Source organism: Ranitomeya variabilis, chromosome 2 (assembly GCF_051348905.1).
Source record: "Ranitomeya variabilis isolate aRanVar5 chromosome 2, aRanVar5.hap1, whole genome shotgun sequence".
NCBI lineage: Eukaryota > Metazoa > Chordata > Amphibia > Anura > Dendrobatidae > Ranitomeya > Ranitomeya variabilis.
In genome coordinates this window covers 37,739,431-37,766,712 of record NC_135233.1, presented here as the reverse complement: position 1 = coordinate 37,766,712, position 27,282 = coordinate 37,739,431, and the positions used below count along the sequence as shown (strand labels likewise).

The 27,282-nt window shown below is 46.7% G+C and overlaps 1 protein-coding gene across 2 annotated transcripts in view; it reads right to left on the bottom strand.

Annotated features, from left to right (window-relative positions):
• Positions 1-27,282, bottom strand: part of LOC143809055 (spermatogenesis-associated protein 7 homolog) — a 187,054-nt gene that overhangs the window by 23,281 nt on the left and 136,491 nt on the right. For both annotated transcript variants that reach the window (XM_077292220.1, XM_077292219.1), the window contains 3 exons: positions 4,632-5,035; positions 3,325-3,379; positions 2,137-2,174 (listed from right to left, as the gene is read on the bottom strand). In XM_077292220.1, the coding sequence (XP_077148335.1) occupies positions 2,137-2,174; positions 3,325-3,379; positions 4,632-5,035 (497 nt within the window). The remainder of the gene's footprint in view (positions 1-2,136; positions 2,175-3,324; positions 3,380-4,631; positions 5,036-27,282) is intronic.

Genomic DNA, 27,282 nt, shown 5'->3' with positions numbered 1-27,282 from the left:
CTATGGGCACTAGATTCCATGAAGGGGTGTTCATCCAGTGAACTAGTCTGACTGCCGCATGTGGAGTCGGGAAGGAAGTTTTCCCCAAAATTCTAGAAAAGCCTGAATAGACTTTAAGCAGGACAGTCTGCTGGTCATTCTGGGGTTGATGTGAGGTCCTCTTTTTAGCAATATATCTGACATTTCACCACTGTTTTCAGCCTGCAGAGAATCATTCCCGCTTGTTATTTGTGAATCGTCATCTTTTGTGCATTTCTGTATTTTTCCCTCTTCTATTAGTACTTTGGGCCTGTACAATAACCAGGGAGACAATGGACGAGAGGCGCCACAGAACAAAGCACCCGGACGGTGGAGGAGATTATGGACAATGGATGATTTATGGATCTCTTATGTGATTCCTTCTTGTATGCGCTCTAAATGCATTATGGGAGTAATAGTCTATTATACACGGCAGTTATGTAGTCGTGTACGTAACACGGGACAGAAAATCGTCCGGTAATATGTTCTTTTATCACTTAATGGAGATAATGTTATTTGCAGAGATCAGGGCAGATTTATGAAACCGTCTGAATGAAAAACTGCTTATGTTGCCCAAAGCAACCAATCAAAGTGCAGCTTTCACTTCTTATAATGCTTCAGAAAAATGAAAGCTGCGCTGCGATTGGTTGGTGCGACACTTTCATACATCTCATTTCTATTACTGGCCTATGTAGTCACCAGCCTTTTATGGAAACTTCTATCTACAGATAATAAAACATAATTGACCTTATTTATCAACTCAGATGACTAAAAGATAAACGGTCTTTGTTGGCCATAGCAACCAATCACGGTACAGCTTTCATTGTACCAGAGCAGTATAACAAATGAAAGCTGCCTTGTGATTGGTTACTATGGAATTGAACCTGGGTTTGAATCCAGTGTCTCTTAAAGGCCCAATTAGAGGAGCAAACGTTCCGCTAATAATGAGATGTGATCGACAGTATAGCAAGTCCGTATTTGCATGTGGGGATGTACCGCTGATGAGTTTTATGTCTGAAGGTGAACACAAATAGATTGTATTGTTTGTTGTGTACTGATCCTGAGTTATAGGCAGTGCATACTCCAGAGCTGCACTCACTGTTCTGCAGGCTCCAAAACTTGTGTCTTTCAGCATTCCTGATTACAATAAGGATTTACTGGTGAAGTGGTGGCCAGTCCTGATTTGCGTCACCCATTTTGCTACTTAGTGGTGAGGTTTCCTATCTGTCTATCCATCATCTATGTATTAATTTTTCCATGTAATTTATCCATATTAAATATCTATCAATCTGATTAAGGGGTTATTGGAAAACACTAGGATTGAATCCCGGTAAGTAGTTTGGTACTACAGGGGTCAGTATTGGGCCCTCTTCTTTTTAGCATACATAGTTATTAATGACTTTATAGAAGATATACAGAGCAGAATTTCAATATTTATAGATTACCAAACTCTGCAAAATACTATCTATCGATTGGGACGCTGAGTCATTACTGATGGACCAGTCGTGAGCCAGGGTAGTTAAGAGGTCCAAGGTCAAATACCAGGAAGGCTCGTAGTACAGTGGGGCAATACAAAAGTATGGTCAAGTAACAGTCTGGAGTCAAATTGCCAGAAGGGTATGAAAAGATAAGGGGACAAGACAACAGATACTCATACGCCAAGTCTGGGGTCAGGTACCTGAGGTCAGAGAGCATCAAGAGCAAAGAGGAAAACAGACAGGAATAGTCCCAACAAATCCTAGGTCTAGATCACTCAGCATACACCTTACAGAATAAAGCTACAACTGACAGTGACAAGAGGCAAACAGCCAGCTAAACCGACGGCTCGCTCAGCATTAGGCCCGGCTGTCAGTCAGTGCTGGTGACGTGGTTACAGTGGCCACTCTCCATGCTTAGGGCAGTAACTAAACTAGCGTAAATGAATGCCGAACGCTACAGGGAGGAATAACGTTCATTTCCTTCCAGCTCAAAGTGTGGGCGCCGGGCAGGTTCAGAGCGCTAACAACCTGCAGATTAACCCCATATCTGCAGGTTAATAGCGTTTTTTTTTTATGTGACATGTTCCCTTTAATAAAATAAATAAGAAAATAAAAAAGCAATATCATTATTACTACTCACTTGTAGTTTTCCGCCATGTTCCACTGATTTTCTGCCCTCTGCAGTAAAAATACAAATAATAAAACATTTTCTGAAATTATATCTGTCTGTTTTCTCATTTAGGATTTGGAGTCAATCATTAAAAAAAAAAAGTTTTTAATAGTAATGACTTCCAATTATCGGGGTATGTAAATCCTTTATGGGGCTGTATACTGGAACAATTTACCTTCTCCAAATTGAAATGTAAGAAATCTTGAAATCTTGATTAATCCTAATAATCTCCACACAATCCACGAGCTCTCATTCATAAAAGGGTTGTATAGAATTATAATAAAAAAACCGAAAAAATAAACAAACAGCGCTATCCATGCAGTTAGGCTACGTCTGGTATTGCAGCTCAGACATGATTGTCAGACTGGGAAATAATTATTTGAGACAGGAGACGTTTCTCCCCGTTACAATATGGAGCGGTAGGTCAGACGTGATATTTTAAAGCTTATTGAAAGGAATGATGCAAATAAAACAAAAATAAAAGCATTTTTTAATTTGCGCCAAATACATAAAATATTATGCAACATTTTGATGGACTAACCTAAGCCTTATAGTAAAGAAAGGGATTTACGTATCTTAACAACGTAGGGAGGAGGAGAACAACCAGCTTACATACACAATACAGGGATAAAAAGTAATAAAATAACTAAATGGAATCCGTCAGCGTATTTTTCTATGCAACCTGAGAGCAGCATGATGTAGGGGCAGAGAACCTGATTCCAGCGATGTATCAATTAGCCGTTGTGATAGAATCACAGTTTTCTCTTCAGATCTAGCAGTGTTCAGAATGTTGAGACCTTTGTAACCCCGCCCACACCACTGATTGGTCACTTTCTGTGTACACTGTATAGTGACAGAAAGTGGCCAATCAGTAGTGGGGGCGTGGTTGGACTAGGAGGCACAAAACATCTAGTCATGTAGTGATAATCTCCTGCTGATAAAGCACTGACTGTATTAAAACGGCGGCATGCAACCCAGTAAGTGACACATCACTGGAATCAGGATCTCTGTCCCTACATCATACTGCTCTCAGGCTATATAGCAAAAAGCTGCTGGCAGATTCCCTTTAAAGAATCGGAATTTGCAATGTCACCATACATGTATTCAATTTTTCTATTAGATTACTTTTATCTTTATATTAATAATTAATATACTTACAGATCGCGTTGCGAGAATAATTGGTTTCATTGGCAAATGCACATCTTCCATTGACCTACAGTAATTAGTAGTATTGCACAGAATCAGGGTCTATTACTGACATTTATGATCTTACATCATTAAGCCTAAAAATGTATACATAGAGTCAAGAGGCAGCAATATTACAACATCTCTAATGTAAATGCATCTAGAAATATCCCTGGGTACTATACATATACTGTAATATGGAAGGTACTAATAACAATACAATAATTAATTTTTTTAGGTATTTGATGACACTGTGATTTCAGTATAGAATCTGGTCACGCAAGGAGAAAACACTGCAGCTGCATCTCCCTCCTCCTCCCTATTTACGATACCGACAAAACATAACAAAGTGCTAACTGATCTCATAAAAAATACAATTTGTTGAAAATATTAAAACAATACAAGGTAAATAAAGATTCAAATAAATGCAAAGTTTCCAAAAAAATGGGCGTAACAACTATACACGAATAATATCTAAGAAATGCACAGACAGCAACGTGTCAGCCAAAAACTCTCAATTTTTAGCAAATATAATAGTATGCACTAATAACAAAAAGACAAAAGCAGGCATAATACGTACATCAAGTGACGCACCCATATAGGGTAGTGTACAGTATGATTCCCCAGCCCCAACGCGCGTTTCACCCAAGCTCCATCAGGGGGTGTGACTAATTAGTGACGAGTTATAGGAAAGGGATACTACAGGCTGCTGAAATGCAAAGATGAGGAGAAGAAGGGGGTACCATTCCATATTTTACCACAGGCAATAAAGAGACCAAAAAGACCCACAAGTGGGAGGAGTCTAGAAAAAGCCTGTGCAACATGGAGAGGCAGTGTACTATATAGTATACAGGATGTTTTGTAGTCAATTCAGTACATGCTATAAGTAATGACGTAGTGGCCGTCAACATGGTAAGTCAACTAGAGAAACATTCTCTTAAAAATACATGCGGGATTGCATCACACCGCCATGGCGGACATCACTGACTAATCTTTTTGCCTGCAATTATTATATCGGAGTTTAGCTTGTCATATGCATTTGATCAATGTCTGCCCAACCTGACAATTTTGGTAGGAATGATGGCCAGCTAAAGTGTGAGAGGTTGTCCCTGTGGCAGATGTAAGAGGCAAAAAGGATTAGGCTGATGGAACTCAACATGTCCCATCCTTTAGTTCTCAGGGAGCGTTGAAGAGCAAAAACTGTCAACTAAATGAAGTGTATCAGGCCTTAAATTATATTTCCTGCTCCCATGTAGATATTTGGGATGTCTGTTGGTTACCTGTATTCCTTTGTCTTGTCTTCATGGTTGACCTGCGGTGATGCTTTTTGGGAAATCTTCTTTCCTGGAGCTGTGTAATAGCGGTACTTTGAGAGGAAGGACTGGGAGGGATTCTTCAGTAACCTTGGCTTGAAGGGCTTTTTGGCCTTTGTGAAGCTCCTAGGGTGTTTGTCCAGGAGATCTCCGCTGTAGGTTTGCTTTTGGGGATTGTTATATGGTTTCTTCTTTCTTTGCAGGCTTTGATTGACAGACGTTCTGGGCTTCACATCACCATGTTCTTCTTCCTTATTTCCCACAACTTCTCTGGCTGTGAGGACTGGGGAGGTGGTCTGTGATCTTGCCTTGCGTGTACTAGAATGTTTTCCTTTTTCTTCCACTTGGGTTTTTTCGTGTCCGTAATCAACCTGCAAACATTATAATTAATATATAGAACCAATTATATACCTTTCACTTGAGCCGGTTTGGGTCACATTAATCTGCACTCACCACTGGGCGTATTTCTAGGCCGAGACTCTAACGCAAAAAACAGCTCTACTTTAGACTCTCTCATTCATACATGTGATGGTGCCCCACGTGGCTTACTCTTCACGCTCTGATAATATCTGCTTGTTCGGCCTTTTGCTCATCAACTCCTTGAGACGGACACTGGCCACTCCTTAGGTTTTAGATTCTCCGGTCATCCCTCCTCTCCATCTTCGAGACACAACAGAAGTCCTCAATACTTTCTCTGGCTCCTATATAACTATAAGGATGGCTCTCTACACAGAGCGACTTCTTCTCCACTGCTTACGGGAGACCCACTATTCCTCCACCTGGGTCAACTACAGAGGCAACATTCCCTCTGTAACCTAGCAAGAGACTGTACATCACACTGGCTGATTTGATTGTCCCTCATCTACAAAGTCGCTTGTAAAGCTATGGAGATCCTTATGCCCTCTGCAGCTGACCTCGGGTGAAGGAAATCTCGATTTAAACAACCTAATGCCCTAAAATCCAGCTGAGCTAAGATGTGGCAACCCCAGACTGCATTCACTACCCCCCCGCCTTACCACCTATCTAACCTACAGACACACAAAATGCAAAGAAAGTCAATAAACAGCATCATGTTGTATGAACATAGAGAAGACTACCCAACCGTCCAACAATGGTCAGGTTCATAAACCCAAATGTAGAGGAGCTATAAACGAGGCAACTTAGAGGAACAAGTCCATTGTAGGGGGGGGGGGGAATACCTGGGTGCAGTTTTCAACCCTCTTACATGCTTCGTTCACTTTGGGCTCTTTGTTTGCAGAATTGGTACCGATCTTAGCAGCTGGACCCGCAATGATCATACTGTCGGTAAGTAATGTTTCTTAGGGTACAGCACCATTAACTTTTGTGAAGTTATTGCTGTGCCCGATTAAGGGGAGCTTCCTTTAAAGAGACAGTATCCCTTACTAACAAGGGCTTGGTCTGTGACTTTGTTGGTCACTCTTTGGTCTGGGTCCATGCAACTATTGTTTGAAGTATTACGTGACATGCATGCTGCACATTTGTAACTGTGGATCATTGGGTAATCCGTGAAAAGTATTGGCATGGCGGTCATAAGGACCCATGGAGGAGCAGGATAACATTTATATTAAGTGGAATATAGGCAGGGAAATCTAAGGCACGTGTATCCTTAAAGAGACCCACATTGGCACGGCAGGAGGGACAAATTTTAGAGTTAATTTTGGGCTCAACCAACTCTGACGAACCTGACGATGTATTGCACAATCCCCAGCTACGGACATAGATCACTTAGAAAATTGTTGTGCCACAGTCCTTAGGTTATTATTAAAGATAATTATTATTATTATTATTATTATTATTATTATTATTATTGTCCTAAAAAAATAATTAAAAAGTTACTAAATAGCAATAAGTAAGTAAATAGGTTGACAATCTTCAAGCACAATTTTTTTTAAGTTTACCGTAATTAAATATATGGAATTGGGGCTAAAAACCATTTTTGAGATTTGCTTTCATTCCAAAATTTTGCACCGTTCGCCTTTTACAGCCTCTGGGTTGCCAGCCGCAAAATGAGTTAATTGAGGATTCATCAGAGAGTTTGCATTTTTTTATCTGTCTTTTTCTGAGCTCCTGTCAGCAGTTTACTGACCAGAGGGTACAATAAAATTGAATGGGCTGGGAAACAAAGAACTTGTAAACGCCAAACGGTGCAAAATTTGTAGCAAAACCCGATTGCAAAAATGATTGTTTTCGCCCCAGTTGCATGCATTTAAGTAAAACAAACATACAGTATATACCACTCAAAGATGCACAATCCCTTAATGACCCTTAAACGCTCTCTTTAGATCGCTGCAGACAGGAAACGTATAAAGGGGATTTGGAGAAGTGCTCGTAGGCGCCTTGTGTGCCGCACAGCAGAGCAGCGAGGTCCCGACTCCCTCTAACCAATGCAATGTAAGTAATGGTCCTGATTGTCCTTGATTATAAACAATCTATGATTTATTCCTCTGATTACTGAAATGATTATTAAGTTACTGTATATCTATTGTGTTCTTCATCCTGAAACTCTAAGTAACTGGATTATTGCATGTCAGATTTACCGTAGATCTCGCTATTGTAATGCAATGTGTTGTATTGTAGGCAGTAGCATAGCTACCGGGGGAGCTTTTTCCGTTTTTTCGTTTTCGTTTTTCGCTCCCCTCCTTCCCAGAGCCATAACTTTTTTATTTTTCTGTCAATATGGCCATGTGAGGGCTTATTTTTTGCGGGACGAGTTGTACTTTTGAACGACATCATTGGTTTTACCATGTCTTGTACTAGAAAACGGGAAAAAAATTCCAAGTGCCGTGAAATTGCAAAAAAAGTGCAATCCCACACTTGTTTTTTGCTTGGCTTTTTTGCTAGGTTCACTAAATGCTAAAACTGACGAGAAGTATGAGTTCATAGACACCTAACATGACTAGGTTATTTTTTACCTAAGTGGTGAAAAAAAATTCCAAACTTAGCTAAAAAAAAAAAAAAAAATTACGCCATTTCCGATACTCGTAGCGTCTCCATTTTTCATGATCTGGGGTCGGTTGAGGGCTTATTTTTTGCGTGCCGAGCTGGCGTTTTTAATGATTCAAATTCGGTGCAGATATGTTCTTTTGATCGCCCGTTATTGCATTTTAATGCAATGTCGTGGCGACCAAAAAAACGTAATTCTGGCGTTTCGATTTTTTTTCTCATTACGCCGTTTAGCGATCAGGTTAATGCTTTTTTTTTATTGATAGATCGGGCGATTCTGAACGCGGCGATACCAAATATGTGTAGATTTGATTTTTTTTTTTATTGATTTATTTTGAAAGGGGGGTGATTTAAACTTTTATATTTTTTTTATTTTTTTCACATTTTTTTTAACTTTTTTTTTTTTACTTTTGCCATGCTTCAATAGCCTCCATGGGAGGCTAGAAGCAGGCACAGCACGATCGGCTCTGCTATGTAGCAGCGATCATAAGATCACTGCTATACAGCAGAAATGCAGGTGTGCTGTGAGCGCCGACCACAGGGGGGCGCTCACAGCAGGCCGGCATTAGTAACCATAGAGGTCTCAAGTACCTCTATGGTTATCATCCTGATGCATCGCCGACCCCCGATCATGTGACGGGGGTCGGCGATGCGCTCATTTCCGGCCGGAAGCGCCAGTTAAATGCCGCTGTCTGCGTTTGACAGCGGCATTTAACTAGTTAATAGCGGCGGGTGAATCGCGATTTCACCCGCCGCTATTGCGGGCACATGTCAGCTGTTCAAAACAGCTGACATGTCCCGGCTTTGATGCGGGCTCACTGCCGGAGCCCTGCATCAAAGCAGGGGAGCTGACATCGGACGTACTATTCCGTCCAATGTCAGTAAGGGGATAAGGCAGCACCCCAATAGGCAGACCCTGTAATAAGGCAGCACCCGCATAGTCAGACCCTGTAATGAGGTAGCACCCCTATAGTCAGACCCTGTAATAAGGCAGCACCCCTATAGTCAGACCCTGTAATAAGGCAACAACACCCATTAATACAGGGTCTGAGTCTGACTATGGGGGTGCTGCCTTATTACAGGGTCTGCCTATAGGGGTGCTGCCTTATAACAGGGTCTGCCTATAGGGGTGCTGCCTTATTACAGGGTCTGAGTCTGACTATAGGGGTGCTGCCTTATTACAGGGTCTGACTATGGGGGCTGCCTTATTACAGGGTCTGACTATGGGGGTGCTGCCTTATTACAGGGTCTGACTATGGGTGCTGCCTTATTACAGGGTCTGCCGCCTTATTACAGGGTCTGACTATGGGGGCTGCCTTATTACAGGGTCTGACTATGGGGGTGCTGCCTTATTACAGGGTCTGACTATGGGTGCTGCCTTATTACAGGGTCTGACTATGGGTGCTGCCTTATTACAGGGTCTGACTATGGGGGCTGCCTTTTTACAGGGTCTGACTATGGGTGTGCTGCTTTATTACAGGGTCTGACTATGGGGGTGCTGCCTTATTACAGGGTCTGACTATGGGGGTGCTGCCTTATTACAGGGTCTGACTATAGGGGCTGCCTTATTACAGGGTCTGCCGCCTTATTACAGGGTCTGACTATGGGGTGTTTCCTTATTACAGGGTCTGACTATGGGGTACTGCCTTATTACAGGGTCTGACTATGGGGGCTGCCTTATTACAGGGTCTGACTATGGGGTGTTTCCTTATTACAGGGTCTGACTATGGGGTATTGCCTTATTACAGGGTCTGCCGCCTTATTACAGGGTCTGACTATGGGGTGCTTCCTTATTACAGGGTCTGACTATGGGGTACTACCTTATTACAGGGTCTGACTATGGGGGCTGCCTTATTACAGGGTCTGACTATGGGGGTGCTGCCTTATTACAGGGTCTGACTATGGGTGCTGTTGTGAATTCTGCTCTTGGGTTCCCTCCGGTGGTTGCTGGTGGTAATGCAGTTGTCCCTGGGTTGCAATCTTGGTCAGATGTCTCTGCTGATTGCAGCTCTGACTGGGATATTTAGGTGTGCAGGATTCATTAGTCCTTGCCAGTTGTCCATTGTTGTTGGAGGTTTTGCACCTCTGTCTGGTTCCTCCTGTCCTGCTGCCAAGCCAGCAAAGATAAGTGTCTGGTTTTTGTTTCTTCAGCACACATGCTGTGTGCTTTACTATTCAGTGCTATTCATTGTTTTTTCTTGTCCAGCTTAGACTGTGTTAGGATTTTTTCAGTCTAGTTTGATTCTCAGGAGATGCAGATTTACATTCCATGTCTTTAGTTAGATGGTGGAATTTTTGTATTATCTGCTGTGGATATTTTTAGGGCTTTAATACTGACCGCCTAGTATTCTGTCCTATCCTTTCCTATTTAGCCAGAGTGGCCTCTTTTGCTAAATACTGTCTTCTGCTTGCGTGTGTCTATCCTCTCCTACTCACAGTCAGTATTTGTGGGGGGCTGCCTATCCTTTGGGGTTCTGCTCTGAGGCAAGATAGAATTCCCATTTCCATCTATAGGGGTATTTAGTCCTCCGGCTGTGTCGAGGTGTCTAGGACGTGTTAGGTACACCCCATGGCTGCTTCTAGTTGCGGTGTCAGTTTAGGGTTTGCGGTCAGTACAGGTTCCACCTACTCCAGAGAAAGTCTCATGCTGCTCCTAGGTCACCGGATCATAACAGGGTGCTGCCTTATTACAGGGTCTGCCGCCTTATTACAGGGTCTTACTATGGGGGTGCTGCCTTATTACAGAGTCTGACTATGGGGGGCTGCCTTTTTACAGGGTCTGACTATGGGGGTGCTGCCTTATTACAGGGTCTGACTATGGGGGTGCTGCCTTATTACAGGGTCTGACTATGGGGGTGCTGCCTTATTACAGGGTCTGACTATAGGGGCTGCCTTATTACAGGGTCTGCCGCCTTATTACAGGGTCTGACTATGGGGTGCTTCCTTATTACAGGGTCTGAGTATGGGGGCTGCCTTATTACACAGTCTGACTATGGGGGGCTGCCTTTTTACAGGGTCTGACTATGGGGGTGCTGCCTTATTACAGGGTCTGACTATGGGGGTGCTGCCTTATTACAGGGTCTGACTATGGGGGTGCTGCCTTATTACAGGGTCTGCCGCCTTATTACAGGGTCTGACTATGGGGTGCTTCCTTATTACAGGGTCTGAGTATGGGGGCTGCCTTATTACACAGTCTGACTATGGGGGTGCTGACTTATTACAGGGTCTGCCTATGGGGGTACTGCCTTATTACAGGGTCTGCCTATGGGGGCTGCCTTATTACAGGGTCTGACTATGGGGGCTGCCTTATTACAGAGTCTGACTATGGGGGTGCTGCCTTATTACAGGGTCTGCCGCCTTATTACAGGGTCTGCCTATGGGGGTGCTGCCTTATACTACAGAGTCTGCCTATGGGGGTAGTGCCTTATTACGGGGTCTGACTATGGGGGCTGCCTTATTACAGGGTCTGCCACCTTATTACAGGGTCTGACTATGGGGGTGCTGCCTTATTACAGGGTCTGAGTATGGGGGGATGCCTTATTACAGAGTCTGACTATGGGGGTACTGCCTTATTACAGGGTATGCTGCCTTATTACAGGTTCTGCCTATATGGGGGTGCTGCCTTATACAGAGTCTGCCTATGGGGGTACTGCCTTATTACAGGGTCTGCCTATGGGGGCTGCCTTATGCTATAGAGTCTGCCTATGGGGAGTGCATAATACTATATTGTGGACTATTTGGTGCATTATGCTACTGTATATGGAGGCTATCTAGGGGGCCATCATACAGTGTGGAGATTACAGTGTGGGGGTCATTATACATTGTTGGAGCCATCAAACGATTTGGCGGCTACTAAGGAGTCAGTATACTGTGTGGGTGCATTATACTGTGTATGAGAGCATCATGCTGTGTAAAGGAGAGCTGTACAGGGGCAGACTCTGGACTTTATTAAATGTAAAGTGGGCACTTATTGTTATAGGGGAACTCAGGTTACTGTGTGTGAAGAAACCAGATTGTATCTTAACCCCTTCCTGACGTCGGACGGGATAGTACGTCCGACGTCAGGTCCCCTGCTTTGATGCAGGGCTCCGCGGTGAGCCCGCATCAAAGCCGGGACATGTCAGCTGTTTTGAACAGCTGACATTTGCCCGCAATAGGCGCGGGCAGAATCGCGATCTGCCCGCACCTATTAACTAGTTAAATGCCGCTGTCAAACGCAGACAGCGGCATTTAACTACCGCATCCGGCCGGGCGGCCGGATATGACGTCATCGCCGACCCCCGTCCCATGATCGGGGGTCGGCGATGTGTCAGGAAGGTAACCATAGAGGTCCTTGAGACCTCTATGGTTACTGATTGCCGGTGGCTGTGAGCGCCACCCTGTGGTCGGCGCTCACAGCACACCTGCAATTCTCCTACATAACAGCGATCTGATGATCGCTGTTATGTAGCAGAGCCGATCGGGCTGTGCCTGCTTCTAGCCTCCCATGGAGGCTATTGAAGCATGGCAAAAGTGAAAAAAAAAAGTTTTTAAAAATGTGAAAAAAATAAAAAAAACATAAAAGTTTAAATCACCCCCCTTTCGCCCCAATCAAAATAATATATTTGGTATCGCCGCGTTCAGAATCGCCCGATCTATCAATAAAAAAAAAGCATTAACCTGATCGCTAAATGGCGTAATGATAAAAAAAATCGAAACGCCAGAAATACGTTTTTTTGGTCGCCGCGACATTGCATTAAAATGCAATAACGGGCGATCAAAAGAACGTATCTGCACCAAAATGCTATAATTAAAAACGCCAGCTCGGCACGCAAAAAATAAGCCCTCACCTGACCCCAGATCACGAAAAATGAAGACGCTACGAGTATCGGAAAATGGCGCAAATTTTATTTTATTTTTTTTTTTGCAAAGTTTGGAATTTTTTTTCACCACTTAGGTAAAACATAACCTAGACATGGGAGGTGTCTATGAACTCGTACTGACCTGGAGAATCATAATGGCAGGTCAGTTTTAGCATTTAGTGAACTTAGCAAAATAGGCAAGCAAAAAACAAGTGTGGGATTGCACTTTTTTTGCAATTTCACTGCACTTGGAATTTTTTCCCCGTTTTCTAGTACACGACATGGTAAAACCAATGATGTCATTCAAAAGTACAACTCGTCCCGCAAAAAATAAGCCCTCACATGGCCAAATTGACAGAAAAATAAAAAAGTTATGGCTCTGGGAAGGAGGGGAGCGAAAAACGAACACGGAAAAATGAAAAATCCCACGGTCATGAAGGGGTTAATTTCCCAGACAACCATGTTTTTGCAAAACCAAAAGAACTGGCTTTTTATCTGTATATTGGCTTGTGAATTCAAGTGTTTATGTCTGGTGGGTCAAGAAGACAGACTTGCCAACTGATATACTATCTAACATACTGTGTAAGGGTACCGTTACACTAAACGATTTACCAACGATCACGACCAGCGATACGACCCGGCTGTGATCGTTGGTAAGTCAGACAGCTCTCTAGCGACCAACGATGCCGAAGTCCCCGGGTAACCAGGGTAAACATCGGGTTACTAAGCGCAGGGCCGCGCTTAGTAACCCGATGTTTACCCTGGTTACCATCGTAAATGTAAAAAAAACAAACAGTACATACTCACATTCCGGTGTCACGTCCCTCGCCGCCTGCTTCCCGCAGTGACTGTGAGTGCCGGCCGTAAAGTAAAAGCAGAGCGCAGCGGTGATGTCACCGCTGTGCTGTGCTTTACGGCCGGCACTCACAGTCAGTGCGGGAAGCAGACGGCGAGGGACGTGACACCGGAATGTGAGTATGTACTGTTTGTTTTTTTTTACATTTACGATGGTAACCAGGGTAAACATCGGGTTACTAAGCGCGGCCCTGCGCTTAGTAACCCGATGTTTACCCTGGTTACAAGCGAACACATCGCTGGATCGGTGTCACACACACCAATCCAGCGATGACAGCGGGAGATCCAGCGACGAAATAAAGTTCCAAACGATCTGCTACTACGTACGATTCTCAGCGGGGTCCCTGATCGCTGCTGCGTGTCAGACACAGCAAAATCGTATGGATATCGCTGGAACGTCACGGATCGTGCCGTCGTAGCGACCAAAGTGCCACTGTGAGACGGTACCCTAAAGGTACCGTCACATTTAGCGACGCTGCAGCGATCTAGACAACGATCCCGATCGCTGCAGCGTCGCTGTGTGGTCGCTGGAGAGCTGTCACACAGACAGCTCTCCAGTGACCAACTATGCGAAGTCCCCTGGTAACCAGGGTAAACATCGGGTTACTAAGCGCAGGGCCGCGCTTAGTAACCCGATGTTTACCCTGGTTACCAGCATAAACGTAAAAAAACCCAAACACTACATACTTACATTCCGGTGTCTGTCCCCCGGCGCTGTGCTTCTCTGCACTGTGTAAGCGCCAGCCGGAAAGCACAGCGGTGACGTCACCGCTGTGCTCTGCTTTCTGGCCGGCCGACGCTTACACAGTGTAGGGAAGCACAGCGCCGGGGAACAGACACCGGAATGTAAGTATGTAGTGTTTGGGTTTTTTTACATTTACGCTGGTAACCAGGGTAAACATCGGGTTACTAAGCGCGGCTCTGTGCTTAGTAACCCGATGTTTACCCTGGTTACCAGTGAAGACATCGCTGGATCGGTGTCACACACGCCGATTCAGCGATGTCTACGGGAGATCCAGCGACGAAATAAAGTTCTGGCCTTTCTGCTCCGACCAACGATGGCACAGCAGGATACTGATCGCTGCTGCCTGTCAAGCTCAACGATATCGCTAGCCAGGACGCTGCAACGTCACGGATCGCTAGCGATATCGTTTAGTGTGAAGGTACCTTAAAGGTACCTTCACACTAAGCGACTTAACAACGATAACAATAGCGATCCGTGACGTTGCAGCGTCCTGGATAGCGGTATCGTTGTGTTTGACACGCAGCAGCGATCTGGATCCCGCTGTGATATCGCTGGTCGTTGCTGAAAGTCCAGAACTTTATTTGGTCGTCAGATCGGCGTGTATCGTCGTGTTTGACAGCAAAAGCAACGATACCAGCGATGTTTTACACTGGTAACCAGGGTAAATATCAGGTTACTAAGCGCAGGGCCGCGCTTAGTAACCCGATATTTACCCTGGTTACCATTGTAAAAGTAAAAAAAAACCACTACATACTCACCCTCTGATGTCTGTCACGTCCCCCGGCGTCCGCGCTGCTGCTCAGAGCTTCCTGCACTGACTGTGTCAGTGCCGGCTGGAAAGCAAAGCACAGCGGTGAGGTCACCGCTGTGCTCTGCTGCCGGCGCTTACACAGTGCAGGGAAGAGGACGCCGGGGGCGCGACAGACACGGTAATGTAAGTATGTAGTGTTTTTTTTTTTTACATTTACACTGGTAACCAGGGTAAACATCGGGTTACTAAGCGCGGCCCTGCGCTTAGTAACCCGATGTTTACCCTGGTTATCCGGGGGCTTCGGCATCGTTGGTCGCTGGAGAGCTGTCTGTGTGACAGCTCTCCAGCGACCACACAGCGACGCTGCAGCGATCGGCATCATTGTCGATATCGCTGCAGCGTCGCTTAATGTGACGGTACCTTAAAAACCCTGTCACACACAGCGACGCTGCAGCGATACAGACAACGATGCTGATCGCTGCAGCGTCGCTGTTTAGTCGCTGTGTGGTCGCTGGGGAGCTGTCACACAGACCGCTCTCCAGCAACCAACGATGCCGAGGTCCCCGGGTAACCAGGGTAAACATCGGGTTGCTAAGCGCAGGGCCGCGCTTAGTAACCTGATGTTTACCCTGGTTTCCAGCGTAAAAGTAAAAAAAACAAACACAACATACTCACCTTCGCGTCCCCCAGCGTCCGATTCCTGCACTCACTGAGCGCCGGCCCTAACAGCAGAGCGGTGACGTCACCACTGTGCTGTACTTTCACTTTACGGCCGGATCTCAGTCAGTGCGGGAAGCAGACGGCAAGGGACCTGACGGACACCGGAATGTGAGTATGTACTGTTTTTTTTTTTTTTTACATTTACGATGGTAAGCAGGGTAAACATCGGGTTACTAAGCGCGGCCCTGCGCTTAGTAACCCGATGTTTACCCTGGTTACCAGTGAAGACATCGCTGAATCCGTGTCACACACACCGATTCAGCGATGTCAGCGGGACCTCAACGACCAAAAAAAGGTCCAGGCCATTCCGACACGACCAGCGATCTCGCAGCAGGGGCCTGGTCGCTGGTACGTGTCAAACATAGCGAGATCGCTACTGAGGTCGCTGTTGCGTCACAAAACTTGTGACTCAGCAGCGATCTCGCTAGCGATCTCGCTATGTGAGACGGGGCCTTAAGGGTACTGTCACACAGTGCAATTTTGATCGCTACAACGGCACGATTCGTGACGCTCTAGCGATATCGTTACGATATCGTTGTGTCTGACACGCTCCTGCGATCCGGATCCCCGCTGAGAATCGTACGTCGTAGCAGATCGTTTGAAACTTTCTTTCGTCGTCTAGTGTCCCGCTGTGGCGGCATGATTGCATCGTGTGACACAGGTTGTATACGATGTGCGCACAGTAACCAACGGCTTCTACATCGCAAATACGTCATGAAATTATTGCTCCAGCGCCGTGTATTGCAACGTGTGACAGCAGTATACGACGCTGGAGCGATAATTATACGACGCTGCAACGTCACGAATCGTGCCGTTGTAGCGATCAAAATTGCACTGTGTGACAGTACCCTAAGTCTATAATAGTGACTGTACATTGAGTGTGTTAAGCTTTGTTTATTGATGTGTGCTTATATGCTAATAGTGCTACTTATTCCCATCACCATTGTTTACCTTATCTTGATGTTGGACTGAAAGACCCTGGGTAATTCTAACAATAGCTTACATGCCTTGGGTATAAAAAGACTCAGAGTTCACATCTTGAGACTGAAGTAACACAGAGCTACCAGCCAAACATTCTGCAAACCGCCCAACAGACAAGAGAAAGGACTGCAGCCAATTCATCATGGCCCCATCACGAGGGACACTGATCTATGTGTAACACCCCTTTAGGGCTACCACGGTACACTGGGTGTTATGGGGGGTCTCACCTCTCCAGGGCGCAGTGCCTCCACCCGAATCTTGATTGGAGTTCTCTCTCTGGGACTGCAGAAGGACTATTATCTTCTGCCAGGGGCTGATTCGGGAAGCCCCTGCCACTCTCAGTACACACTCACAGGGATCAGGAGTAAAACAGTTTAACAGGTTTATTGCTATGCAGCATAAATTAGATGGATTTAAAAGAATAACATGAAATACAAATAACTGTGCTCTGTCCAGGTCATATACACATCTCACTCTAATTCTACTTCAACCCTGCAAGTATAACGTAGTAGGATTTTTTGTTTGTTTCTTCTAGTTTAACTCAGTCCAAACGTTGGGGCCCAGTTGCCGCGGATGTTGGCGCGCAAATTAAAACAGTTGGTGCACTTAGACGAATATAACTGGAAATAGTCTGGGCTGTAATGTACTCACTGTAAATAACGCTGGTAGGACCACAAGTCTCAGAAAGTCACTCACGGCACGTCTCTAACGGTCGGATGGTTCTCTGGACACCAGCTGGGGGCGTCCGGATTCAGTCCTTTATACGGTGGGAGTGCAGGCAGAACTCTCCAAGTTCTTGATGCAACTTGCTCCAGAGGGTAAAACAAAGTCGCACTCTCTCCAGCAACACGAGTATATCCGGGAGGACAGCAACCCTGCAGCATGGGGCCAGGCAAGTCCCCCGTGCTCCGTCTCTCCCAGCAAGATACCACGCTCTTTTCTTCCTCTGAATTCTTAGTTTCACTTTCTCCCCAGCTCCTGCCTCCAAGTCCCTCCTCCTCCAATCCAAGCTATGTCATCTGACTGAAACAAGGATCCCTGGGAATTGTAGTCCAGGGGTCCTTGGGAATTGTAGTCCACTGCAGCTCAGAGGAAAATCTGCTAATGTCTGTAGGTCCTGGTATAACAGCAGCTGCAAAGCTCTTCTTAGTGTCTGTAAATCCCAGTATACCAGTAGCTGCCCTAACAGTTCCCAGTGCAGGTGTTACACTCTCCCCCTGGTGAGTCATTGAAAGTGTCCCATCACGACATGAGGACTCACCACCTGAAACATGAATGGGGGTTAAAGCATCCTGACTAACACCAAATTTACATGCACGCAAACCACCTCCTGGACACATAGGAGATACTGGGAAATAAGGCCAAACAGATTTTGAGTTAAAGTGTATCAGCCGGGGGACCTCAGTGGTATGTCCCATTCTATCATAGGTCAGCATCATGGATGGCCTAGTGTCCAGTTTGGGACGAGTGTGTACTGAGGGGGCCCCCTCCTCAGCTCCCGACTCTTGTCAGTCAAGAACGGGCTCCTCCAGGTGGATCTCTTCATTTAATAAATGTCCCTCTTCTGAACTCTCCCCCAATGGTGGGCAGAGCGCACTCGCCTCCTGACGAATGTCCTTTTTTTGTGCTTCCACTTCAGAAGTCTGGTTTTCAGGGCCCCCCCCCCCTATGGGGCATGGGTCCTCAGTCCACCTGTAGCTCCATTGACCTTCAGATCCCCATTCATCCCCAGACTCGCTGTCACTTCCTCCTGAAGCAACTCCAGGCTGGGGTGGTTGTTGACACCTACGACTTCTCCTATTGCATGGAAGGTTTGTATGACCTCCTTGGGTCGGCAATGGCGGTATCAGGATGTTTTTTCCCACAGGCAACAAATGGTGTCGATGATAAGTTTTGACAGCTCCACTCCCTTTCTCGGGCTTCACTCTGTAGGCCGGGACACCAGGCAGCTTCTCCATCACCACATAAGGGTCAGTACACCACCGATCAGCAAGCTTATGCTTCCCAGGAAGACCTAGAAGTTGGATAAGAACTCTATCTCCAAGCAGTAAAACTTGTTCCCGAACTCTACAGTCGTAGCAAGTCTTATTGCGCTTCCCTGACCGACCAGAGGCCTGCTCTGCCAATCTGTACGCTTTTTCCAAATCTTCTTTTAGCTGGGACACATATTTTAAATAGGTCTTCCCATTAGAATTTTCAAAGGATGTCCCAAAACTAATATCCACTGGTAGCCGAGCTTTTCTTCCAAACATGAGAAAATAGGGCGAGTATCCCGTTGACTCATTTGTGGTGCAATTGTAGGCATGAACCAACTGACTCACATGCCTGCTCCATTGTCCCTTCTTCCTGGGATCCAAAGTGCCTAACATGTTCAGAAGGGTACGGTTGAACCTCTCAGGTTGAGGGTCCCCTTGGGGGTGATACGGGGTGGTTCTGGATTTCTTCATCCCACAGATAGCGCATAGCTCCTTGATTAGTCTACTTTCGAAATCTCTTCCTTGATCGGTATGGATGCGGGCAGGCAGCCCATAATGCACGAAGAACTTCTCCCATAGTGTTTTTGCTACAGTAGTTGCCCTTTGATCTTTGGTGGGGTAGGCTTTGGCATATCGGGTGAAATGGTCAGTGACCACTAACACATTACTGACATTGCTTTCATCAGGCTCGATGGAGAGGAAATCAATGCACACTAGCTCAAGTGGGCCATCACTGGTAATGTTCACAAGGGGGGCTGTTCTCAAAGGCAAGGTTTTTCTCAACACACATCGGGAGCATGATTTGCAGTAGTCTTCAATATCCGCTTCCATCCGAGGCCAGTAAAATCGGTCAGCCACAAGACTCGTGGTCTTTTCGATGCCAAGATGTCCATGGTCATCATGCAGGGACTTCATGACCATCCTCCGGAATCGGGTGGGTAACACCAGCTGTCGGTGGACTCCTTCCTTCTGGCGCTTTGCCTCCCGGTATAGTAGTCCATTTCTTACTACCAGAGACTCTAGCTGCCGCGTCAGCAGGACAGATTCCTCTGTTCGTAATGCATTCTTTTCGGGCCTTCAGCCCCTCTTAACCCACCATCGGACCACCCCCACTGATCGATCCTCCTGCTGCCCCTTTTGGACTTGATTACGAGTCAGTTGAGGGAGAAAGTCTGGGGTTACATTTGTCACTTGGCAGTACAACAACGGGAGCGCTTCACTGGATACTCCTAGGAATTCAGCACAACCCTGCATAGGGAGAGCATTAGTTTGATGTCTATGGCACAGAATCTTCACCTCAGGGGCAGAGACCTCTATCCATCCTCCTTCTTCTTCTTCATTTAAGGGTTCCCTAGGCAGGCGAGAGAGTGTGTCTGCATCAATTTTACTGATCCCCGGTCGATATTTTAAGCTGAAATCGTACAAAGAGAGTGCGGCAAGCCACCGGTACCCCGTGGCATCCAGTTTTGCCGTGGTTCTCACGTAGGTTAATGGATTGTTGTCGGTATGAACCACAAAGGGTACCCCATAGAGGTAGTCATGCAGCGTGTCCACTACAGCCCATTTCAAGGCCAGAAACTCCAGTTTGTGGGCTGGGTAGTTGCGTTCACTGGGAGTCAATCCTCGACTAATGTAGTAGACGGGACGCAGACAGCCTTCTTGGTCTTGATAAAGAATCCCTCCTAGCCCGTCAAGAGAAGCATCTACATGTAACACATATGGTTTGCTGGGGTCTGCATAGGCCAACACTGGGGTTTGGGTCAAGCATGACTTCAATTTCTCGAATGCCTCATCGCATGCCGGTGTCCATCTATCCCCAAAAAGTTCGTTAACTTTGAAGTAGACCTTCTTTCCTGACCTTGAGTAATGGGCTGTCCTCCCGGAAGGGGGATACCCCTGAGTAAGGGCAGTTAACGGCTTCGCAATCCAAGAGTACTGGGGTACAAATCTTCGGTAGTATCCGAAAAATCCTAAAAAGGACCTAAGCTCCTTCAGTTTGGTGGGTTTTGGCCAGTTTACAACAGCCTCCACTTTGGCGGGGTCGGTGGAAATTCCTTCTCTGCTGACTATGTGCCCCACATATTTCACAGTTGTCTGGCAAATCCGGCACTTATCAAGGGATAACTTCAACCCAGCCTCCTTCAACCGATCCAGCACCTTGAACAACCGCTGGTTGTGTTCTTCCAGAGTCTTCCCAAAAACAATTAGATCATCGAGATAAACCAGGACCTCACGTAAGTGCATGTCCCCCACTACTTTGTCCATACATCTCTGAAAAGTGGCCGGAGCACCTGTCAGTCCTTGAGGCAGTCTCTGAAACTCGAAGAACCCAATGGGGCAGATAAAAGCAGTCTTCTCTTGATCTTCTTTTGACATGGGTATCTGATAGTAGCCACTCCAGAGATCTAACACAGAAAACCATTGGCTCCCTTGCAAGCAATCCAAAGCTTCATCGATTCTGGGCACAGTGTACTGGTCGGGGATCGTACGCTTATTCAAGGTTCGATAATCCACACACATCCGAATAGCTCCATTTTTCTTTCGAGCTATCACAATGGGGGAAGCATAAGGGCTACTAAATTCTATGATGACTCCTGTGTCTAACATACCGCGTAGATGCTGCCTGACATCTTCGATGTCTGCTGGGGCCAATCTTCGGGACCTCTCTCGAAAAGGCTTTTGATCCTTCAACCGAATGCGATGCTCCACTCCATGAGCGAGGCCCATGTCCCATTCACCTAGAGAAAAAACTGCACCTCGCATCATCAGGCCATCAATGACCAACCCCCTCTCTTCTCCTTTTAGCTCGCTTCCTTCAAAACAAGGGTCAAAGCTTTCAGGCCGTAGTTCCCTCTTCTCCTCCTCCGTTCTCACATAGGCCTCCAGGCAGACTGGGTGGATGGATAGGGTCTGCGAGTAATTTTCTCCCCCAACTTCCCGACACCACTGAGCTAACGTACGGAAGATGTTGGCATTTGTTCCCACTATGACAGGTGTTTGTCTCTCATCTGCCTCGGCCTCTGGGCAGATTAGCGCTATGATGGGTATCTCTTTATCCACTCCAACAACAGTCTCTGAGAATCGTAGCATCACGGACACGTATCCTCTGTAGGGGTAGCTGTGCTCACTCAGTCCCCACACCACGAGTCCAGACAATGGTTTCAGAGGCACTTTGGATAAATATCTCTTATACCATCCTTCAAAGATGATAGATACTTGAGACCCGCTATCCAGTAATACTGTGCAAGGTTGACCATTGATATATGCGGGGACATGTGGGGATGGTCCCACTAAACCTTCAGGCAGGGTTTTCGATGATGCACTATTAGATGGGGCGGTAGAGTAGGTCCTAGTTGCTGATGGGGGCTCAGTATGGGGTTCTACTGGCCCCCTTTCCCGACTGCCTCTGAGGGTGATGAGGAAGCTGTGAAGAGTTCTTTGAGCTCCACCTCTTTGGACACTGACGAGCTATATGGCCTGGACTCCCACAGACGAAGCACCCTTCTGGTTTCCTACTCTCCACTCTACCGAGATCTTCTTTCTCTCTTCCTGAAACCAGTGTTTGCTGCTCGGCTACCTCCGCAACACTTTGAAGTCGCTGTATTGTCTTGGCCTGAGCACTTAACAGTTGTGTAATCTGCTCCCCCTGTTTCTCGATGACTTTCAACAGTTCTATGTGTCGGCAGTCGGCTTCTGGCTTCAAGGCAACAGTAGTCACCCGAGGGGATGCCTTCTCTCTTGCGGCCAAAATAACCTCCTCCTTCCGAACTTCCTTAAGCAACTCATGAAAAGATTCAGGAATCTTCTCTCTATCACAAGACCTCATCCGCTGGGCAATTGGATCATGAGTGAGAGCTCTTCTGAGTACTTGTTCCAGGCGACACTGATCAACTTCTTGAGGGCTGATGCCACCTTTAGCTACTATTCTATGAACCAGCTTATCTAGTCGGTATAAATAGTCGGACATCTTCTCATCTGGCTGTTGGTAGGTGGTACGGAGTTTAAAGAGTAGATCAGTAGCATCTTCAGGGGATCCAAAAGCATCTTCTAATGCACTCATATAATCTTGATAAGTTGCCAGAGGCTTGCTCCGCCAAGCAGCCTGCACCACCTCCATAGCAGTACCCTTCAAGCTCTCTACTATTCTCTGCCTCTTTACAGCATCAGTGCACTGCCACTCTTCTAGGCACTGTAAAGTGACATCCCTCCAAGTATCATATCCTTCTTCTCCAGTAGGGGTGGGGAGGGCACCCGAGAAAATTCTTAGACGACGGTAGTTCCCTTCTGGCTGCATCTTGGCAAACTGACTGACTAACTTTTCCATAGCTGTCATAAGCACATCAGCAGGGGCCGCAGTCTCTTCAGGACGGAATATGTCATGATTCTCAATGGCGAGAGAACATAGCCCAGCATATATGAGAACTAGCTCTTGGAAGATGGAAACTATACTGACCATGAACTAAACCTGCCGCACAACTAGAAGTGGCCGGGTAGCATGCCTACGTTTTTTTATCCCTAGATGCCCAGCGCCAGCCGGAGAACTACCTAATCCTAGCAGAGGAAAAGACAGTCCTGGCTCACCTCTAGAGAAATTTTCCCAAAAGGCAGACAGAGGCCCCCACATATATTGGCAGTGATTTTAGATGAAATGACAAACGTAGTATGAAAATAGGTTTAGCAAAAATCGAGGTCCGCTTACTAGATAGCAAGAAGACAGAAAGGGCACTTTCATGGTCAGCAGAAAACCCTATCAAAACACCATCCAGAAATTACTTTAAGACTCTAGCATTAACTCATAACACCAGAGTGGCAATTTCCGCTCACAAGAGCTTTCCAGACACAGTAACGAAACAGCAGCTGTGAACAGGAACAAAATGCAAAAACACAAGGACAAAAGTCCAACTTAGCTGGGAGTTGTCTAGTAGCAGGAACATGCACAGAAAGGCTTCTGATTACATTGTTGACCGGCATGAAACTGACAGAGGAGCAAGGTTATATAGCGACTCCCACATCCTGATAGGAGCAGGTGAACAGAGGGGATGATGCACACAAGTACAATTCCACAAGTGGCCACCGGGGGAGCCCAGAATCCAATTTCACAACAGGAATATAGGTGGAGTAGAAGGTGGAGATATACTAGTCTTTCTAGGCTGAGTGGTTGATTCCTGTTGCCGGGTCTCAACTTCGGACTCAGTAGGCCAAGTGATCTGCCATTGTCGACCATACTCTGAAGACACAACTACCATAGAGGGGAAGTATTCTTTCCTCAAGATCTGCCCGGTTGAAATCAGGGCTGTGGGTAACTGTCCCCCCTTTTCCTTCCGGCGATCAACCACTTTAGGGTGGGGAAGTTCAGTGAGTCGGTTAACTATTTTCAGTATCTCTTCATCAGACGCATCACAGAGCTCACCACTCACTGCAAAGCTTTGTTTGGCGGGAACATCCATCTCTTCACACCATAAATACACTTCTTGTTCTGTTAAAGTCTCCATAGTAAATACTCCTGTGTTAGTTCTAGATCTCAGCAGTGCCTCCACTGTAACACCCATTTAGGGCTACCACGGTACGCTGGGTGTTATGGGGGGTCTCACCTCTCCAGGGCGCAGTGCCTCCACCCAAATCTTGATTGGAGTTCTCTCTCTGGGACTGCAGAAGGACTATTATCTTCTGCCAGGGGCTGATTCGGGAAGCCCCTGCCACTCTCAATACACACTCACAGGGATCAGGAGTAAAACAGTTTAACAGGTTTATTGCTATGCAGCATAAATTAGATGGATTTAAAAGAATAACATGAAATACAAATAACTGTGCTCTGTCCAGGTCATATACACATCTCACTCTAATTCTACTTCAACCCTGCAAGTATAACGTAGTAGGATTTTTTGTTTGTTTCTTCTAGTTTAACTCAGTCCAAAGGTTGGGGCCCAGTTGCCGCGGATGTTGGCGCGCAAATTAAAACAGTTGGTGCACTTAGACGAATATAACTGGCAATAGTCTGGGCTGTAATGTACTCACTGTAAATAACGCTGGTAGGACCACAAGTCTCAGAAAGTCACTCACGGCACGTCTCTAACGGTCGGATGGTTCTCTGGACACCAGCTGGGGGCGTCCGGATTCAGTCCTTTATACGGTGGGAGTGCAGGCAGAACTCTCCAAGTTCTTGATGCAACTTGCTCCAGAGGGTAAAACAAAGTCGCACTCTCTCCAGCAACACGAGTATATCCGGGAGGACAGCAACCCTGCAGCATGGGGCCAGGCAAGTCCCCCGTGCTCCGTCTCTCCCAGCAAGATACCACGCTCTTTTCTTCCTCTGAATTCTTAGTTTCACTTTCTCCCCAGCTCCTGCCTCCAAGTCCCTCCTCCTCCAATCCAAGCTATGTCATCTGACTGAAACAAGGATCCCTGGGAATTGTAGTCCAGGGGTCCTTGGGAATTGTAGTCCACTGCAGCTCAGAGGAAAATCTGCTAATGTCTGTAGGTCCTGGTATAACAGCAGCTGCAAAGCTCTTCTTAGTGTCTGTAAATCCCAGTATACCAGTAGCTGCCCTAACAGTTCCCAGTGCAGGTGTTACATATGATTCTATAGGAAACAACCTAGGGGTTTTCGGCTCCGGTTGGAAGGACACAGATCTGATCCAGTGACCATCTCTGCACCATGGATATGTTTGGAGAAAGCCAGGGTTGGGACCCACTGGTCGCCTGGTTCCATGGAGATGGTCAGATAAGCCAGGTGGTGACTCTCGAGTCAACTGGCTTTGGACCTTGTATGGACTCTATGGACAGTTCTTGATCATCTCCCTATGCTTGTCATTACCCCTTCTCTGTGCGTTCATCCACAGCTGGAGTAGCGACCCTGGGAGCTCTGACATCATGTCATACTGGTAATACGTGGAGACGCAGTGATCTTTTATATGCGCCCATGTAACCAAACAATTCCAGCCATGGTAGGATTGTTCTGTTTGCTATTGTGTGTTGTGGTTCAATAAAGTATTGCCACACACTGTTTTACCCTAATCCTGTGTTGTCTGTGTAGTGTGTTGCCCACTGGGAGATAGAGCGGGCGTTCAATGGTATGAGCCGTGGTCCATGCAGTCTTGCTAAAGACAGCCGGGCCAGGGGGCGAGAGCACCCACTGACCCCGTTTCTCAACACTGTGGCTATCAAAGGGGCACACAGGGCAATATTACTTTCTAGGGGAAAAATATGGGCATTGTTTTCTAGGGCACTTGCACCTGGCATTACTATATTGTAGATAGTTGCTTTAGAATTTAGAGGGCACAGAGAACCACACAGCAGGTGCAGTAATAGGGACACATACGGCAGCAGCAGCTCAGTATTGGGGTATCAGGTGCAGTAGTAGGGACACGTACGGCAGCAGCGGCTCAGTATTGGGGTATCAGGTGCAGTAATAGGGACACATACGGCAGCAGCGGCTCAGTATTGGGGTATCAGGGGCAGTAATAGGGACACATATGGCAGCTGCGGCTCAGTATTGGGGTATCAGGGGCAGTAATAGGGACACATACGGCAGCAGAGGCTCAGTATTGGGGTATCAGGTGCAGTAATAGGGACACACAGCAGCAGCGGCTCAGTATTGGGGTATCAGGTGCAGTAATATGGACATACGGCAGCAGCGGCTCAGTATTGGGGTATCAGGGGCAGTAATAGGGACACATACGGCAGCAGCGGCTCAGTATTGCGGTATCAGGTGCAGTAATAGGGACACATACGGCAGCAGCGGCTCAGTATTGGGGTATCAGGTGCAGTAATAGGGACACATACGGCAGCAGTGGCTCAGTATTGGGGTATCAGGGGCAGTAATAGGGACACATACGGCAGCAGAGGCTCAGTATTGGGATATCAGGTGCAGTAATAGGGACACATATAGCAGCAGCGGCTCAGTATTGGGGTATCAGGTGCAGTAATAGGGACACGTACGGCAGCAGCGGCTCAGTATTGGGGTATCAGGTGCAGTAATAGGGACACATACGGCAGCAGCGGCTCAGTATTGGGGTATCAGGGGCAGTAATAGGGACACATATGGCAGCTGCGGCTCAGTATTGGGGTATCAGATGCAGTAATAGGGACACATACGGCAGCAGCGGCTCAGTATTGGGGTATCAGGTGCAGTAATAGGGTCACATAAGGCAGCAGCGGCTCAGTATTGGGGTATCAGGGGCAGTAATAGGGTCACATAAGGCAGCAGCGGCTCAGTATTGGGGTATCAGGTGGAGTAATAGGGACACATACGGCAGCAGCGGCTCAGTATTGGGGTATCATGGGCAGTAATAAGGACACATACGGCAGCAGCGGCTCAGTATTGGGGTATCAGGTGCAGTAATAGGGACACATACGGCAGCAGTGGCTCAGTATTGGGGTATCAGGTGCAGTAATAGGGTCACATAAGGCAGCAGCGGCTCAGTATTGGGGTATCAGGGGCAGTAATAGGGTCACATAAGGCAGCAGCGGCTCAGTATTGGGGTATCAGGTGGAGTAATAGGGACACATACGGCAGCAGCGGCTCAGTATTGGGGTATCATGGGCAGTAATAAGGACACATACGGCAGCAGTGGCTCAGTATTGGGGTATCAGGGGCGGTAATAAGGACACATACGGCAGCAGCGGCTCAGTATTGGGGTATCAGGTGGAGTAATAGGGACACATACGGCAGTAGAGGCTCAGTATTGGGGTATCAGGGGCAGTAATAGGGACACATACGGCAGCAGCGGCTCAGTATTGGGGTATCAGGTGGAGTAATAGGGACACATACGGCAGCAGCGGCTCA